The sequence below is a fragment of the Lagopus muta genome, chromosome 2 (assembly GCF_023343835.1).
Source record: "Lagopus muta isolate bLagMut1 chromosome 2, bLagMut1 primary, whole genome shotgun sequence".
In the NCBI taxonomy this organism is placed as follows: domain Eukaryota; kingdom Metazoa; phylum Chordata; class Aves; order Galliformes; family Phasianidae; genus Lagopus; species Lagopus muta.
The window spans coordinates 34,436,326-34,454,564 of NC_064434.1; the positions used below are offsets into that span (position 1 = coordinate 34,436,326).

Below are 18,239 nucleotides of genomic sequence, written 5' to 3' on the forward strand. Positions count from 1 at the left end.
TGTGAAAGCAGTAGGCAGCAGCGCACAACAGCGTGGAGCAAAAGCCACGCACCGCACGCAGCTCCTGTTCCGCTGACTCCTCCACCCGCCTGCTGCTACCGGGCGCCGCCGTGCACGCCGGCGGACCTTCTGCCCGAGCGGAGCCTCCGCCTCTATGGTAGAACGGAGAGGTGGGGCGCTCTAGGCGGCCGCGCGGCTCTCTATGGTGAATGGGAGGAGGGGCGGGGTGCGGCGGGCAGCTGCTGCCCGGCGGCTTTTCCTGCCGGCACCATGTCGCCTCCGAAGGGTGAGCGCGCTGCGGGGTACCGTGGCTCGGAGGGGGGGAAGGAGGAGGGGGCCGACCCCGCCCTCGCGAGACGAAGCGCGACCCGCGAGGAGGGGCGCGGGAGGGCCGGGCGCGCTCAGGGTGAGCGGCGCGGCTCTGCTCGGCGCTTTCCCCGCGGCCGGCAGGGAGGCAGCGGCCTCGCCAGAGCCTCGGGGTTCGGCTGGGGGCGGCCCGGCCCGGCCCGGCCGTGCGGGAGCGCTGTGCCGGAGCGCTCTGCTGGGGAGATGCGGGGCTGCCCGGCGCCGTCAGCTCACGGCGTCTCGCTGCGCTTGGTTTCAGCGAGGGTTCGCAAACTGTTATTTTTTTAGAGCGGCGGTTATAAGGAAACGCTGCATATAACGTTGGTTCGGTGCTGCGTGGGCTTAGATTCTAGAGACGTAAAAAGCTTGAAATGCAAAGGGTCCGGCCGTCGGTGTCGGCGCCGTTTCGGAGGAGCGCTGCGAGGAGCACACGTGTGTGTCAGCTGTGCTGCTGGGGCCGGGCGGGTGACTCGTGGGGTCAGCCCTCAGCCCATCTCCAGGCGCTGCTGGGCCCTCTAATCGCTGTGCCCTTCAGACGTGGTTACTGACGTGGGGGAGATCGTATCTGTAAGGAAGCAGCTGATTTAAGCGGTTGTTGGAGCGGGAGGCATTAACTGTACCTCGCGAAAGTGTTATGCAAAAGGAGGAATGAATCACAGCTTTGGCTGTGGTGGGTTCAGCAGTTCATCCCCTTCTCTATGTGAACAAAGCCATTACAGAGCTGCCCCCAGCCTATCCCATGGCTCAGCTCATCAGCAAGGGAATGTAAACTTACACCAATTAAGCCACATTTCTGTAGGATATCCAGAATGTGATGGATGATGCCCCAACAGTTGCTGCAGAAAGGTTGTCGCCCCCACGATGCCATACAGAGCAGGGAATAATGTGCTCATTTGCAAAATGCTTCTGTAGTCACGCCACGTTTGCAAGATTTCTTGAATTGGAGGTGGTGCTTTCACACAGAGAAACCCCACTTGGAGTCGGCACTGTTTTCTCTGCCATTCTCTGACACCGTAAAAACTGGCGTCATCTGGCCACAGGTAATAAGTAGTCCTTGCATGGCTGAATTTAGCTGAATGGACAGAACATCTTGTTTTCTATGGCGAGTGATTTTCCAAGAAGGCCTTTTGTATGAAGTCCTATCGCCGTTCTGAGGAAACACCTCCTCCTAACCTTGGTGGAAAGTAAGACGGAGGAGAATGCTGCCATCGGGTTTTTGAGATGTGTTTCCTGCTTTGCTGATGCTGAGCACTTCCCTCTCTTTGTTTTTACCAATCTGCAGCACTGTTGGTGCCTGACCCCCAAACAGGACACAGAGAGGATGGGCTGCTGTTTGGCATGAGTGTAGCTGAAGAGTGAGAGAGCACAGGAAGACCTAGTAGATAAACGGTTGGACTGGATGATCTCTTAGGTCTTTTCCAACCTTGGTGATTCTCTGATTATTAGGGTAGGAGGATGTCTTTTTGTCAGACGCGTGAGAGTCTGAGAAGAGACTTTAAAATTGATCTTAGACTTTGTACACGAAGCACTTCACAACATGATATTATTGTACGCTGCTGCAGTAGACTTTAGTACAGTCGTACAGCTGTAGGATGCCCTATTTCCATTCTTAAATTAAAGTGAGGGGCATGCTGAGGTGTTGTCTTTGTTTCCTTTCAGAAAATGTCAGCCTGCTGTACAAGCTGTACTGCCTCACAGTGATGACCCTGGTCGCTGCCACATACACTGTGGCACTGCGCTACACCAGGACGGTGGGGGCAGAGCTCTACTTTTCAACTACAGCTGTGTGCATCACTGAAGTCATCAAGCTGTTCCTCAGCGTGGGTATCTTGGCTAGGTGAGTGTGGGGATGCCAATGGGCGTGTGGAAAAACCAACCACTTCTGCTCACCTCACCTCTCAGTTACTGAGGTGCAGCTGTGTCTGAGTGCATTATGGGGGGGTCACACTGCAAAGTCCTCTTAGTGTGGGGCAGGGCTCGAGTCCTCCTCAGCTGCAAGTTCTTTGTAAACAGCTTGATGTTCTGGTGTGTCCTGTCTGCCTGTTTTCTGTATTTGTGTGCTTTGGAGTAGGTTCAAAATGTCAGCATGGGTTATCTGCAACCAGTCTTGTAGAATTTTGGTGTAGTGTGTCTAAGCCATGGAATACTGAATTATGTAAAATTGTCGTGTTCCTACTCATAAATTTTGCCAAGCTGTGTTACAGAAGGACGTCTTGTCTCTCTGTTAATGTAGGGAGTCAAAGCTAAAAGACTACAGTGACCAGTGGGCCTTCTGTAATACCACCTGTTCATCTCTGTTGTGCCTGTGAAATGAGTTCTGCAATATCATTACACAGTAAATGGAAAAAGTAGTTATTTTATGAACGCTTTCGCTAGTATTTTCACTGTATTCTGTCATCCTGTGTTGAAAGCCATCATGACTAATCTTTCCCTCTTCATGTTTGCCATTTTTGTTTTCATGTCTGTATTGTTTTTTCTTCACTTGTATTTTCTAAGCCAGTGAGCCTTAGTTTGGTTTATGTGTGATCATGCTAGTACCCTTTCTGACAGCTTTTCTGGTATTACTACATTCCTTGAACCAAGATCCAGAGCTGTGTGCAGCACTCAAGGTGTGAACGTGCTGTTGCACGATGCAGGGGAGTAGAGGTACTCCCTGGCTTGGTGTCAGTTCCTTTCTGAAGAAGCCTTGGAACACAGCTGAGCTGTGGGCTGACGTGCAGGAGAGCTGCTCGCATCTTTTTTCTAAGTGCCAGTAGCAACTTTCAAGATGGTTGCTCTGTTTTGAGGATGTCATCTCTTAGGATTATTTCTCAGTTTTTTGGTAACTGAGTTGTATTTGCCATTTAAAATGGGATTAATGTTACCAACCAAGCTTTTTGAAAGTTAAGATATCTATTTTGATCTGGTCAGCTATTTACTTATTTTCTCCATGGTTAAGAGAGGGAGATAATGAACAGCACCACCAGCAGTGTTCACCAGGCCTTGCTCACCTCTTCCTGGTGGGACGTCTTAGTTGCTGGCTGGTCTGGATACCATCCTTTGCTGTCCATATAACCAAACTGGTTGCCACGTAGCAGAAGAACTGGTGAATTCTGCTTGGTGCAGTGAGAAACCCTTCAACAGCTACTGAAAGTTCTGTTTTGGATACCATGTATAATGTCATATAGTCAGCAATATCCCGGTCATGTCCCCTGTTAGACCACTTATGAATATGGTGAACAGCTCCAGCACGGCTTCCCGCAGTGCCTGCCTGATGGCCTCCTCCAGGTTTAGAGTTCTAACCAATTTGTCTCCCTCAAGGCAAGGTGCCTTTGTAGTTTAATAGCCACTTAAATCACCGTGTTCAGTTTGGTTGGATCCATCCCACTCCCTTTTCTTTTTGAAACATCCAGCCTGACAGCCTCAGTACACAGGATACTGCAGTGTGACTCTTGCTTTGTTCCGGCTGCAGAGTTTGTTTTCTTACACGTTCTTATGCTACACTTTCGCTGTGTTTGCTTTCTCGGGTTTCTCCTGCAAAACATATTGAATGAATGAAGTCATAGGATTGTCTTTCAGAAGGGAGGGTTGTGATGGTTTAAGCTGTGTAATTATTTACTCAACTGTACAGTTATGGGAAAAGACTCCTCGTATTTATTTCAAGTCCAGCTGGCCATTTGGTAATTATGTTGTCCATGTTCTTGGGTGGTACATAATTTCTTAGTAATGGATCAGGAAGAGCTCATTTGCAAACAACAGTTTTAACTTTTTTTTTTTTAACAACTGAGTATTCTTAATGCAGAACTAATTTCTGTTAGTATCTGTTAACTGTTCAGGCCTCTGTAGAAAACAGAATACATTTTTAAAGTCAAATGTAGATAGATGTCTAGAATACTGAGATCAAGCTGGATCATTTTCTGTTTTACTTACTTTGCAACATACATCTTTGGGCACATTGTTTTGCATTATAAGCTATACGTAGAAAAGGCTTTTTAAAAATTCTTTTTTTGCTGTTACTGTTGTGGTTAAATCTCTTTTCACATGGCCTTTTTGTAATTTGAGTCAGAGATTCTCGGTTAAGACATGCTCCAGAAAGCAAACCCACCCCAAAGATGAGCTATAATATAGTACTACTTCTTCTCAACAGCTGCAGTGGAAAAAAAAGAACTGCTTACTGGGCATCTGTTGTTCTTCATTGATGAATTTCCGTGCCAGAAGTCTAAGTGGACATAAGTAGCTCTTGCTGCTGTGGTTTGTCTTGGAACAGATGCTCAGCTAACTTACTGAATATAGGTGGGGACAGAGGCAGGTGTTGTTTAAATGTTATTTTCTTGTTCAAACACCTATCTTAGTAATGGCTTCTATCAATTGATACCATATGATATTTTCTAACTTCTTAGTCTTACAGAGTGGAACTATATATATGTGGCTGTGCTAATTATGGAATCATAGAATGGTTTGTGTTGGAAGGGACCTGTAAGATCATGTAGTTCCAACCCTCAGTGCAGACAGGCACAATTCCCACTAGTCCAGGTTGCTCACAGCCCCATCCAGCCTGGCCTTGGAGGCTTGCAGGGAGGGGGCATCCACAACCTCACCGTGCAGCCTGTTCCAGTGTCTCACTGCTCTCACAGTAGAGAATTTGCTCCTAATACCTAGTCTAAATCTACCCTCTTCCAGTTAAAGCCATTTCCCCTTGTCCTGTTGCTACATGCCCTTGTAAAAAGTCCCTCCCCAGCTTTCCTGTAGGCCCCCTTCAAGTACTAGAAGGCCATTCTAAGGTCTCCTCAGAGCCTTCTGTTCTCCAGGCTGAAGAGCCCCAACTCTCTCAGCCTGTCCTCACAGGGGAGGTGCTCCAGCCCTCTAGTCACTTTCCTGGCCATTCCCTGGACCTGCTACGACAGCAAATGTCCTTGTTTTGGGGACCCCAGAACTGGATGCAGTACTCCACGTGGGGTATCATGAGAGTAGAGTAGTGGTGCAGAATCGCCTCCCTTGACATGCTTCACACTTGATGCAACACAGGATGGAGTTGGTCTTCTGGGCTGCGAGCACACATTGCTGGCTCATGTTGAATCTTTCATCAACCACCAGCCCCAGATCTTTCTCCTCAGGGCTGCTCTCAACCTCAGGGCTTCTCTGTCCAACCTGTATCTGTGCTTGGCATTGCTGTGACCCAGCTGCAGGACCTTACACTTGGTCTTGTTGAACTTCACGAAGTTGGCATGGGCCCACCTCTCTGTCCAGGTCCCTGTGGATGGCATCCCTTCTCTCTGGTGTGTCAACTGCACCACTCAGCTTGGTGTTGTCTGCAAACTTGCTGAAGATGCACTCAATCACATTGTCCCTGTCACCTACAAAGATGTTAAATAACACTGGTGCCAACACTGATCCCTGTGGACTGCCACTCATTGCCGGTCTCCACTTGGATGTTGACCTGCTGACTGCAACTCTGAGTGCGACCGTCCAGCCAATTCCTTATCCAGTGAGTGGTTCATCCATCGAGTCCATTTTTCTCTAATTTGGCAATCAGGATGTCATGTGGGACGGTGTCAAATGCTTTGCACAAGTCCAGGTATGAAATTGCACCAAGGGCATGACTTATTGGTTACTACCAATCACCTCATCTTTTTTTCCCATGTGCCTTAGGAGGGCCTTCACGAGGATCTGCTCCATGATCTTACCAGGCACAGAGTTAAGACTGACTGGTCTGTAGTTCCCTGGATCTTCTTTTTTTTCCCCTTCTAGAAAATAGGGGTTATGTTTCTCCTTTTCCAATCAGTAGGACCTTTACCAGGCTGCCACAGCCTCTCAAATACGGTTCTTTAGAACTAGATATCTGGAACAGCAGCACTTCAGTCTGGCTGTACTTGGCTTTGAGTTTTCTTATTTCCTAATGCCAGGCAATATCGTACATTCACTGGAGAATAAATAAACCAACAAGTCTGCCTATAATGTTGGTGACTCATAATGTTTCATGCAGTTCCTTATCTAGTGCACTTAACCATGGTGCACTGGCACGTACTCTTCCTGTCTTGATACTGCAGACTTGAAGTACTGCTTGTCTGTAAATCTGTCGGTGGTTGTCCCTGTGGCCAGGCATGTCTTGCAAAAGATAGCTTTGTGCCATGCTCAGTGTCAGCAAGTCTGTCCCAAGCAAAGTTTCCCACTCAGTTAGGAAGGAGCTTTGCAAGAGCTTGTACAGTGAGGGAGTGTACAAAGTTGTGCTCACCTCTCTTCAGAAATTGTACTTCCCTGGTGCTGGTTTTTGCAGCTCCTCTGTTCTGGGAGAATAAGAATCCCTTGCAGCTGCTTGTATAACAAGTGCTCCAGCCTATTCTCACTGACATAAATCCATACTTTTTTTTTTCCTTTAATGCCAGGAACAGTCAGGTTTGTCAGGAATGGAGAATATGCAGGAATAAGGTGGCTGAGGAAGGAACAAGCATAAGAAAGATAAGAAAGATGTAGAGCTGTTGGAGCAGGTCCAGGAGCACAAGGATGATCAGAGGGCTGGAGCACCTCTCCTATGGAGAAAGGTTGAGGGAGCTGGGCTTGTTTGACTTGGAGAAGAGAAGACTCTGGTGAGACCTCATTGCAGCCTTCCAGTACTTGAGGGAAGCTTATGAACAGAAGGGAAATTAATGTTTTACATGGGCAGATAGTGACAGAATGAGGGGGAGTGGCTTTAGACTAAAAGAGAGGATATTAAGAGGGCAGTGAGGTGCTGGCACAGCTGTCCAGAGAAGCTGTAGGTGCCCCATTTCTAGAGATGCTCAAGGCCAGTTTGGATGGGGCCGTGGGCAGCCTGAGCAGGTGAGGGGCAGCCCTGCCCATGGCAGGGGGTTGGAACGGGGCAGGCTTTAAGGTGCCTTCCAGTCCCAGCCATTCTGTGATTCCATGATTTCACAAACCTGGAACACACAGATTTCACATAGTTGGAGTTTGGAGCAGGTGGATGATGAATGTGTGTGTCTGTAAGGGAGGCAAAAGGAGCGTTAACTTTAAGAGCGGTACAAGGATTCAAGTTGAATGGTCTGTGGTATAGTTGGGGTGGAGCAGAAGTGATTTTGCATGTTGGCATTTGTCCATGGCAAATGGGAGAAGAATGGCAAACAGGAAGTGTGGGGCTTGGGAGAGCTGAGAACTGGAGGCGGTGAGCTGCGGTGACAAGGAAGAAGGAAAAGTCATGCCCTTGTGCAACTAATAAGGAAGATGTAGTGATGCAGAGGGCAGCCTTCCAACAGGCTGAGGAACAAGCTGCAGAAAGGGGCGGCCACAAAATGTGACCCTTTCTTCCCTGTTGCCTGCAGGGCAGTAGGGAGCTGCAACGCCTTGCCCTGTCTGGTCAGGTCACATGTGTGAGTGGGTGCAGCTCTTGCCGCTCTCTCAGCTCAAGTGAGGAGAGGAGACCAAGGCTGGCTGAGGAGTGAGAGTTGTTTCAATGCAGAGTACAAGGAAGGGTATAAAGGAAGGGTATCATCCTTTTTTTTTTTTTTCTTTACAGTGAGGTCCATTTTAAAGTGAATCTGGAAAACTGCAGACATGTGATGTGACACACATATTAACAGAGCTCCCAGAAAGGGGTGTCAGCCTTCTGTCCCACTGCCTGTGTACTTAGATACTTGTTCCACTGCTTACAGTGGCTGTTATCCAGGATGTTACATGTTAATGCATTTAACCTGATTCCCAAATGGAGTCTTCACTTTTTCTTCACTTTTACTAGTTTTATTCTTGTAGATAACCCTTACGACTGTTTACAAGGGTGGATAGTGATAGGACAAGGGGGAATGGTTTTAAACTGAGACAGGGGAGGTTCAGGTTGGATATTAGGTGGAAGTTTTTCACACAGAGGGTGGTGACGCACTGGAACAGGTTGCCCAAGGAGGTTGTGGATGCCCCATCCCTGGAGGCATTGAAGGCCAGGCTGGATGTGGCTCTGGGCAGCCTGGTCTGGTGGTTGGTGACCCTGCACATAGCAGGGGGTTGAAACTCGATGATCATTGAGGTCCTTTTCTACCCAGGCCGTTCTATGATAACCTCACAAGTTTTGCTCAGTCCTCCCAACAGATTTCTTGGTTTGATTTCTGTTTTCAGATATCCGTCTAGGATGGCCCTCAGTTATACTCTTATTTCCTTTTGCAGAGAATCAGGAAGTCTGGCAAGGTTAATAACATCATTAAAAGAAAATGTCTTTGGAAGTCCCAAGGAATTGCTAAAATTAAGTGTTCCATCTTTGGTGTATGCTGTCCAAAACAATATGGCTTTTGTGGCTCTTAGCAACTTGGATGCAGCAGTCTACCAGGTAATGCACATTGTCATAAGCAGCTGCTCTACAAATCCATTTCTCTCTACAGTGTCATGAGGTGTGCGTGTGAGCTGTCTGTCTGCCTGGCACCCGGGGCTGCGATCAGCCTTAAGAAGGCTAAACTAAAAGCTGACTGGTGCTGTGCTGCATTCAGAGCGCGCTGCTGTAGTGCTAACCCACTCTTTGCTGGAGTCATTTCCAGTTTACATTGTTGTCGTTAGAAACAGTACAAAACCCCATGGATCTGTGGGGAATCAACAAATATAAAATGTCATTTTGTGGTTCCTGTTGTATCGTTTTGCATTGGAGGAGCTCATGAAACCAAATGCTGTATGCTGTCTGTAGGTGACGTACCAGTTGAAGATCCCCTGCACGGCGTTATGCACAGTCCTCATGCTGAACCGTACCCTTAGCAAGATGCAATGGTTCTCTGTCTTCATGCTGTGTGGCGGCGTTATTCTTGTTCAGTGGAAGCCTGCTCAGGCTACCAAAGTGCAGGTAAGAGCTGACGTTTTGCCACTTTGTGATGAAGAATAAACTGCCTTTTATGCTTTGTTCGTTACCTTACGTCGTCTTGGAATCGATTTAGGTTGGATGTCAGGGGGAAGTTCTTAATAGGCAGAGTGGTGAGGTGCTGGCACAGGCTGCCCAGAGAGGTTGTGGATGCCTCATCCCTGGAGGTGTTCAAGGCCAGGTTGGATGGGGCCCTGGGCAGCCTGGTCTGTTATTGAATGTGGAGGTTGGTGGCCCTGCATGTGGCAGGGGAGTTGGAGACTCGTGATCCTTGAGGTCCCTTCCAAGCCTGGCCATTCTGTGATTCTGTGATCAAAGCAGTGTCTGTTGCATTCCACCCACCAGTATCCAGTTCCTCTTTCCAGCCACCTCCTCCAGAACTTAAACACTAGTTTGATCATTTGCTGTGGACCAGTGCAGACAAGCTTGTGGTACTGCTCCAGTCTTGTTGGAAAGGCAAGCAATTGCTACAATTAGTTACCATCATCATAATCTGCGTAATGGTAGTGCACCATCAGTGGAATATCTGAGCAATGCTGTTTGCAGCACTTAGCACTGGCAGCATTGTAATTGTTGGAGTGGAATTGAAGCCCTCCTGGAGTTAGGAGTGAAACTCCAGTGCCTTTTGGGTGTGGGTATGGCATTTAACACACCCTGCAGGGCACTGAGCTAATCTCTCAGAGGAAGAGACAAGTGCCTGCTGTCTTGTAGGTCTCAGTTGATCATCAGCATTAGTGAAATAGCTCTGAATGGATTGTTGTAGATTACTGAAGTGTTCCATCCTTTTAAAAATAATGGTTGGTGTTGCAGGTGGAGCAGAATCCATGGCTAGGGTTTGGAGCCATAAGTATTGCTGTACTATGTTCGGGATTTGCAGGTAAAGTATTATTTCTGTATGCAGTTCTCATAGATGTGATTGAATAATTCATGATATTTAAACCAGAATGTTCTCTGTTATGTACATTCTACATCAGTAGGACACTTGGGAATGGCATCATTTACATTGTGTACATTCTGTGTTGACAGAAGACAGGAATGGCACAAAGCCACACCAGGGATGGGGGGGTCAGAACGGGCAGTAGGAAAAACTCCTTTGCTGTGATGGTGACCAGACACTGGAACAGGCTTCCTAGCAAGGTGCTTCATGCCCCGTGGCTGTCAGTGTTCCAGAGGCTTTTGGATAACGCCCTTGTTAATGTGCTTTAGCTTTCAGTTATCTCTGAAGTTGCCAACTGTTCTGTTCTACTGTACTCTGTAAGCTATCTTTGCTGGTTATAAGATAAAAAAGAACTGTATTCCCTCTTTATTCCCTCCTGTAATTACCTTGCAGTACTTGCATTACTTACAAACCAGGCTTGTTATGTGATTACTCCAGTTGCAGAAACAAATGGCTAGGAGCACATGCTATTGGTTTTATGTGATGCAACTTAGAAGGCTGCTTTGCAAGCAGAAGAGCCTTTCAAATGCTTAGAATATTATGAATGGGAGCTCTATAATGACTTAGTCAGTACAACTAATCAGCATTATAAACTTGGTTTTACAGTGAACAGCTGAAAAATGATGAAAAACTTGCTTTTATTTTTTAAGAAGAGGAACTGAGCTTCTTACTAAATTTGTCTGGAAGCTTAGCCTTCAAATACAGATTGCTGTAGTCGTAGGGACAAATTTGAGATGAAGCATAAGTAAGGCAGAAAGGAAGATGAATAGCAGGAGGCCTGGATAAACTAAATACTTTTGTTATGTTGCTTTATTTTCAAACCACATTTCTACTCAGAGTAGTGCAATTCTATTTGAAACTTGCCTCAGAGGTGCATGTTTTCCTGGCTGTAGATTGGATGCTTCCCTGTCCTTCTGTAAGAAAACATCTTCATTGCCGTATAATCACGCAAGAATGGTTTTGTGCTGTGCAGACATGCTTGTCACTCATCAAACCCGTTCTAGCTGGCAAAGGGGAAAAGGAGGAGGGCTTGATTCTTGTTTGGTGTCTTTTCACTGAAATGGAAATTTTGAATTAGAAAGGGTAAATAAGACTTGGTAGAGCTCAAACAACTTTATCTGGGAGATGCAAAGTGTACTGATTGCCACAGATGTTTCCAAGCCAGGAGATGGGCATTCACAGTGAAGCACTCAAGCCTTCTACCACTCTCTAGGTTTCTCTGATGAGGTGGGTGGACAGCTGTGCCTCCACATTCAGACCTTTTGAAGGGCTGGCGAGGGCTACTCTTGAGGATTTAGAGACACATATGGCTTTTTTCTCCTGCAAAAGGATTGCAGCTGGGTGTTTTCCTCACTGACAGCTGTAGCTTTCAGGCAGCAAGAAAGACAGAGGATTTCATCCATGCAGCTCCTTTTGCCCTTGGGGCTTTATTTGTTTAAAACATAAGTCCTGTTCAGATTCCTTTCCTCTTCTTCTTTCCCCCACCTGTAATATGGTTAAGCCACTTTGGCATTAAACCTTCAGTTTCTGGACTTCACATGCTGAATGTTTTATTCCAGCAAAGCCCAAAAAATTGTGGTTTTGTCCCTGAGAGATGGAGAAAAGTTTCTTCAAACTGTTGATCCTGTGACAGTTTCCAAGCATTCGAGGACCTGACAATGGTAGCAAAAGTGTTTTGGACACATACACAAATACATGTCAGCACCAATGACGTGAAACGTTACTGAAGAAGAATTTCTCCTAGACAGCACTCGTTCTTTCCTATGTCTCAGCTACTGTAGTGATCTGACATTGGCTTTCTTTCTATTTTCTTAGTTTATAAAATGTGACAAAATACGGTTTGTGCTCAGCCAAATTTCTGGTGAACTAATTATATGTGGTTATGCTCTGTAGGCGTTCTCAGCAGACAGAAAACTCAAGGTAGATATTCTGGGTTATTTTAAGTGCTACCATCATTAACAAGACTAGTTTTTTGTTTATCCTGTTGCTTAAACTTGGGAAAAAAATCATGTAGGGTATTTAAGTGGTTGCTTTTCTTAAACACCTGAGCTGTATCTGTTCTAGGTTATTTATTAACCATACAGTCTCACTATACTGTATTAAATTCTGAATTGTATTTTCCATGAGTTAAAGAGTAGCAAGACGTTCTTTGAAGCCAACTCAGTCATTTCAGGAGGGAGAGCATATGTCCGGGGCATCTAACCTATAGGTCTGCTCTTTGTGCTTTGTTGCTTCCATGTATGTTTTCTGTATCGTGTGCTGGATCTTGGGCAGCATTAGTGGTCAGCAAACATTTAATTGGTTGGACTCACAGCTGGAAGTCATCTGAGTCCTGCGAATGGTTGTCCATGGGATGCAAAGGAAGTTTGAGAGATGAGCAGAGCCCTGGTATGGGAGCAGTGGTGGGAGGCTGCTAGCAGTGACCTGTCAGATGGAGGCCTCTTAGTCAGACATGCACCTCCTGAGTGATGGAGAAGCAGATGTGGATTTTCAGCAGCGCAGAGAGTAAGGGAAGGTAGTGGTGATCAGTGTGGCACTGTGACAAAGAGCTGTAGATTAGCATGAACTCAATTTCCTCAAAACCAATCTGTAGCTCCAATTAGCAGAAAGCATAGATAGGTTTTGGTTTGCTGTTGTAATCTTTGAAGCTGTGGTTTCAGAACATCTGCACTCTAAACTCTGGGTTTCCAAAGGAATTCTCAGTCTCTGTGCTGAGATATACCTGGGTAGCAGAGTTCCTTTTGTGGGTGGCTAATTTTGTTGCTGATGGTTGCATTTGTTTGGTGTTTGCATGTTTTGGGTTTTGTTTGGGGGTTGGTTGTTTTTTTTTTTGGTATTGCTAACTATCCCAATGGGGGGAAAAATCATCCTACGCCATGCTAGAATCTATAAACACTGTCCTGGGGATATAATACCACCAGGTGCCAAAGTGAATAATGGAGCTCATCAGCAATTGATGCAACTGTAAAGAGAAACAGAACCTATTTTTCATGTTTTATACACATTGAAATGGTCCTGCCTGGAAGACATGTTAGCAGGACGTGCTGTTGGGACTTGGAAAGGTCTGTAAGGGGAGATGATTCCAGGGGTCTCATCTGGCTCTGAAACACTCAACTGTGAATCACCTGAGGTGGATGCTTCATTGATCTTACTGAATTATTATTATTATTTTTTTAGGAGTTTATTTTGAGAAGGTACTGAAGAGTTCAGATACTTCCTTGTGGGTGAGGAATATTCAGATGTACTTATCGGGGATCGTGGTGACTTTGGTTGGTGTGTACGTGTCAGATGGAGCCCAAGTTGTTGAGAAGGGGTTTTTCTATGGCTATACCTGCTTTGTCTGGCTTGTCATCTGTAAGTACCTGGTGGGTACAGGGGTGTTACATTGTTTTGTTGTATTTTAGCTTATGTTACATCTGATTGCATGAACCTACAAGTTCAGTGTGACCCACTGTTTCTTACTGTATCTTGAGGGATTTATTTTTAAATAATTTTCAAGAAAGTTGTGTTTTCTTGTTCAATTTAAAATAGCACTGAAAGAGCAGTCTAAATTAAGTGAGCAGCAAGCAGAGCATCTTTCGTTGAGTCACATCTGATCTAGATGCCATTAGGTATGCCATTTTACTCCATGTTAACTTACCAGTTAGGGTGATGTAGACTAAGGACAGACCAGAATAAGGCAAATCTCTTTAAGGGTGAACAACCACACCTCTAGTAACAGAAACATGTTGTCTGCTTTCCAGTTCTTGCCAGTGTGGGTGGCCTCTACACTTCGGTTGTTGTGAAGTACACAGATAACATAATGAAAGGCTTTTCTGCTGCAGCAGCCATTGTTCTTTCTACTGTGGCCTCAGTCATCCTCTTTGGTCTCCAGATAAGTAAGTGTCTTTGTGCCATTTGATTTGATTGCATGTGCTCCTTCCTTGTTAGCAAACCTGCATGCAGTTCACACCAAAGCAATCATTCTTAAGTATTTAACTCCTCTGAATTTTCCTGTTTTTAACTTGGTCTTCTCCAGGACTGCTGTGTGTTAATACACAGTCTGTGTTGTGTTGCAATAAGGTACCTGATGATCTTGCATTTGTGGTTTGTTCTTTCTGAGGCATCCTATAACTTCATGGGGAAAGGTTCGTTCCTGTTAAAGCACCTTGCTGCTTTAGCCAGCTTTGTTCATGAATCACTTTCTGATACAGTTTGGTTTGCATATTGATACAGCTATTTATCTAGAAAGCTGCTGGTAAGAAGTTATCCTTTCTTGCTGGTTTTATTACAGCCAGTCTCAAATTAGTAATTCCTTACCTATTTCAGCACAGGTTTTACCATATCCTGTTAAGTTACACGTGCTGCTGCACCAGCTTCTACCTTCCCCTCTGCTATGCCCAGTGGTGTGTGAGAGCACATCAAACAGTGCCTGGGGTTGTGCCTTAGGTGGTGAACATCTGCGAGAGGAAACAGCAAATTGCTTTGGGTTGTCCCACAGCCACAAAGGAATTCTGTATCTGTTAATGCATCCGGTGGCTCCTGTTTAGTCTTTCACTATGTGTTGTTTTCAGTTTTCCTACAGTACTTGTAATCTAGTGCTGGTATGGTATGGTGGTGGAAAAATCACTGTTCTGATTTGGTATCAATGAGGTAGAATTTAAGGAAGGTTTGCATGCCGTTGCATGCACCATTGCTGACTGAAAAAGAGCACCTTAAATCAGGTGATGAAAAGCAGCTAGTTTAAGAACTCACCTGGACTGAACACCTTTCTGTTGTTTGGGCACAAACCAAACCTGGACTGCTGGTTTTTCTTTCTGTGAAAGCCTCATTAATAGTATTTCTCAAGTGGACCAAGGTTTGAAAACACAAAGTGTTATTGCTGGCTGCATAAACACATCCACTGTGTTTTTAAGTTTATGGTAATGTAAGCCTGGCAGATTGCACCTGGAACTGCAAGAGGTGTTTCACCCTTGCTTTTCTGATCATGTCCCCATTCTTGCTGGTGTGACACTAACTGAAATGTTGTGGGGTACTGTGAACACTTGAGAGTTTTCAGTAACAGAGTGTGATTTTAAGTCCTGTGAATTAAAAAAAGCGTGTTGTCCTGATTAGTTCTGTTTAACTTTGAGACTGTCATTCAGACATCATAATTTACAGAGCTCAGTCTTCTGAAAGTTTCTTCTTTGTCTCTTTTCAGCTATTACCTTTACCCTGGGTGCTCTCCTGGTCTGCGTTTCTATTTACCTCTATGGATTACCTCGACAGGACACCACAAAAATCCAGCCCTCAGAGACTAAAAGTTCGAAAGAGAGACTTGTTGCTGTGTAATGTCCTTGAAAATGGACAGACAAGACAAAAAAGGACTTTAAAAACATAAAAACTGATTTTTTTTAAATTAGCCTTAAGCTAGTTGTGAAATGGTTTAAGGGGGATAGATTAAAAACAGAAGTTCTTTCTATTTCACATGTGGAATTACCAGTGGTTGGTGCTGAGGCTTCCTTCCTGCTGGGAGCTGGATGGGTGTCTTATTGAAGGCGTTCTTCATTCGTGTTGGACAATGAGGAGTTCTATTTACAAGGAAAGCAGAATGAAGGAACTGAACGCTCAACTGTATATAATGTATATAATGTAGGAAAACTGGTTCTTATGCTGTATTTGATGAACTTTCTTTACCCTGGGAGGGGAAAAAAATGCCATAAAGCTTCAAAAAAAAAAAAACCCTTTTAAAAAGAGCAATTACTGCCAGCATTTTTTCTTAAACCATTTGGCAGCTGTGATTAGTCACAGGAGAGGTTTCTCTTCTAGGTAATATGTATCATATGAACAAAGTACTTCACTTGTGTTCTTAGGATGATTTGTAATGCTTTTTTCTTTTCTGCATTTGAGTATGAGGTGTCAGACTGGAAGATGATCTGTGCACTTTTTCTCCAAACTCTTTTTGCATAACAAAGTGGTGCTTGAAAACAGTTCCTGTAGTGCATGTTATGCTTTGACTTTAATTTGAGAGCGCCAGCTGTATCATTCCAACCCTCCCTGATGCCTCACTCTGCTCAACCCTTCCTGAAAATGTTAGCTGTGTTTAGGGAAAAACTTGTTGAAATTGAAAGTGAAGGCAAAAACCTGATCAGATTTATATCTTGTTTAAATTCCTTCAGACCTAAGCTAACTGGCTGAGTTTTACTTCAATGTGGGGCACATTCAACACAGCAATAACCAAGATACTTAAGTTCTGTTCCAATGAGAGAGGTTCCAGTGTTCCTCTCTGCCTTCTGCTGACTGGTCTGTGCATTTGTGATAGAGCACATCGCCAAAGTACCACTCAGGTATGTCAGACCCTTTGGTGGCAGTGGGTGCTGCCTGGCATTTCAGAGGCTGGAGCAGCCAGCTGCACTGATTTTGGTGTGATGTTCCAGCTCCCTGCAGCCACACTGTGCTCTGGCATTGCCAAGCAGTATTTACCCCCTCTGATTGTGAAGAGAGAGCACTGATTTCCTCTCCACCAGCTGCATAGCAAACCCATCTCCACCTCAGTCATTAGGTGAGTGTAACAGAGGAACAGGACTGGACAGATGTGGTGAAGGGGGAATGCAATACAACATGAAAATATCTGATTAATTGGGTCTGTTACAATCCCTGGTGCAGCTGCACCCCTCCTACCATGAGGCTTACGCACACAATGGCAACAACTGCAGAAGGGGAGAACTTCCATTGCTTAGGGCAGTACAGTGTAATACTACTTCCTCTACTAAAAGGATGCATTACATGTACAAAGGTAAATACAGAACAGTTGTCTTTTATGGGAACTACCCCACCCTAGTGTCTTAAATGCACTACTACTGTATGGGAAAAAGTAATTATGACAACCACTGCCTACCTCAAACGGTTGCAGTGTATGTGCTTTTCTGCAGTACAGACACCTGAGACCATTAGCAGTGACTCACGGGAAAGTATTCTCTTGAAAAATAACCTTTATGAAGCCACATACAGCATACAGCCTCATTACATTCGAGTTACAGGTGTAATGCCAAGAAGCTTCATTCCATTGGCTAGAACGGAGCGTGTGGCTTGAAAGAGACAGAGCCTTGCCTGCAAAACAAGAGCAAACAGTTAGCTTGTGTTTGCTGCAGAACAGGATACAGCAGGCAGCAGCAGCCTTTTAAAGGTAAGAGTGCACACCATCTGAGCACTAAGAACACCAGCACTGGCAGAATTCACACCAGCTGCTGATAGTGTCAAAGGGACACTTTCTGTCAGCAGTGTCCAGCCCAACCTAATCATGCCAGTTGTAAACAAGGACCACAACAAAAGAAACATAACCTCCTAATGGCAGAGAGACCACAGAACAACTAATGGTTACTGTAAAGTGCAAAACTTTCATGCAACATGATAGCACAGGCTGTTACAGACAGAGGACCCTGCTGCTATCGCTCCTCTTATTTCACATGGATTAGAGGCTGTCAGCTTGAGGCTGCTCTGAAAATTTCATTGCCCTGTCAGTGTCTATTAGCTGTTCCATGACTGGATATTTGGGAAGGGCTTGCTCCAAAAGTTTGCTAAAGAAAGAAGAAAAGCTCTCAAAAGGTAGCACACTAGGATATTGAGAAGGACTTCTCACAAGACAAGGATCTGAAGTGTTCCTTGCAGTTTGAACCATCTTAGTGTTCTACAAGAATGCACAGAACCATCTTCGAAGGCAGCAACAAAGCTGAGCTATGGAGGGCTTCGCGAAGCCCACAGTAATGTTCTCCCCCCACCACACCTCTGCACTTGAATGTGACTTCCTACCGAAATCAGATAGGTAACAGCTTTTGAAATAGATAAAATAAGGCAGTGTAGTTACAGCATTCATGGAGTACTTAAGCAGTCAACACTGCCTGGGATGTTAGTAGAAAATAATTTGCATCGATTTGGAACTGTACATCAGGAGTTGTCAGCCTCGCTGCTTTGGCTAGAATGGCAATATAGACAACTTGGGGTATGTAGGTGGCAAGAGGGAGGAGAAAAGTTGCATTAGCTCTTCATTCTCTTCCCACGGATGTACTAATGGAAACTGTCAGAAATTAACAAGTTAAATATTTAAACATTTGCTTCAAAAGTTCAGAATGAAAAGCGATGAGAAGGAAGGGGAGTTGTTTTGGTTTGGAGCAGTGTTCTTTATGGACTGCTCTGTTTTGA

General features: G+C 45.2%; 2 protein-coding genes across 2 annotated transcripts in view; one reads left to right on the plus strand and one right to left on the minus strand.

The window, feature by feature from the left end:
- The first annotated feature begins 172 nt into the window (after positions 1-172).
- On the plus strand, positions 173-16,030 carry SLC35A1 (solute carrier family 35 member A1). The gene is made up of 8 exons (XM_048937870.1): positions 173-286; positions 2,005-2,182; positions 8,470-8,629; positions 8,978-9,130; positions 9,956-10,022; positions 13,260-13,436; positions 13,826-13,960; positions 15,262-16,030. Exons 1-8 carry the CDS (start codon positions 271-273, stop codon positions 15,390-15,392), a joined length of 1,017 nt encoding a protein of 338 aa, XP_048793827.1. The 5' UTR covers positions 173-270; the 3' UTR covers positions 15,393-16,030.
- RARS2 (arginyl-tRNA synthetase 2, mitochondrial) overlaps positions 15,770-18,239 on the minus strand; it is a 34,314-nt gene continuing 31,844 nt past the window's right edge. The window contains exon 20 of the mRNA XM_048937869.1: positions 15,770-17,150. Coding sequence (XP_048793826.1) covers positions 17,064-17,150 — 87 coding nt within the window. The 3' untranslated portion in view covers positions 15,770-17,063. The remainder of the gene's footprint in view (positions 17,151-18,239) is intronic.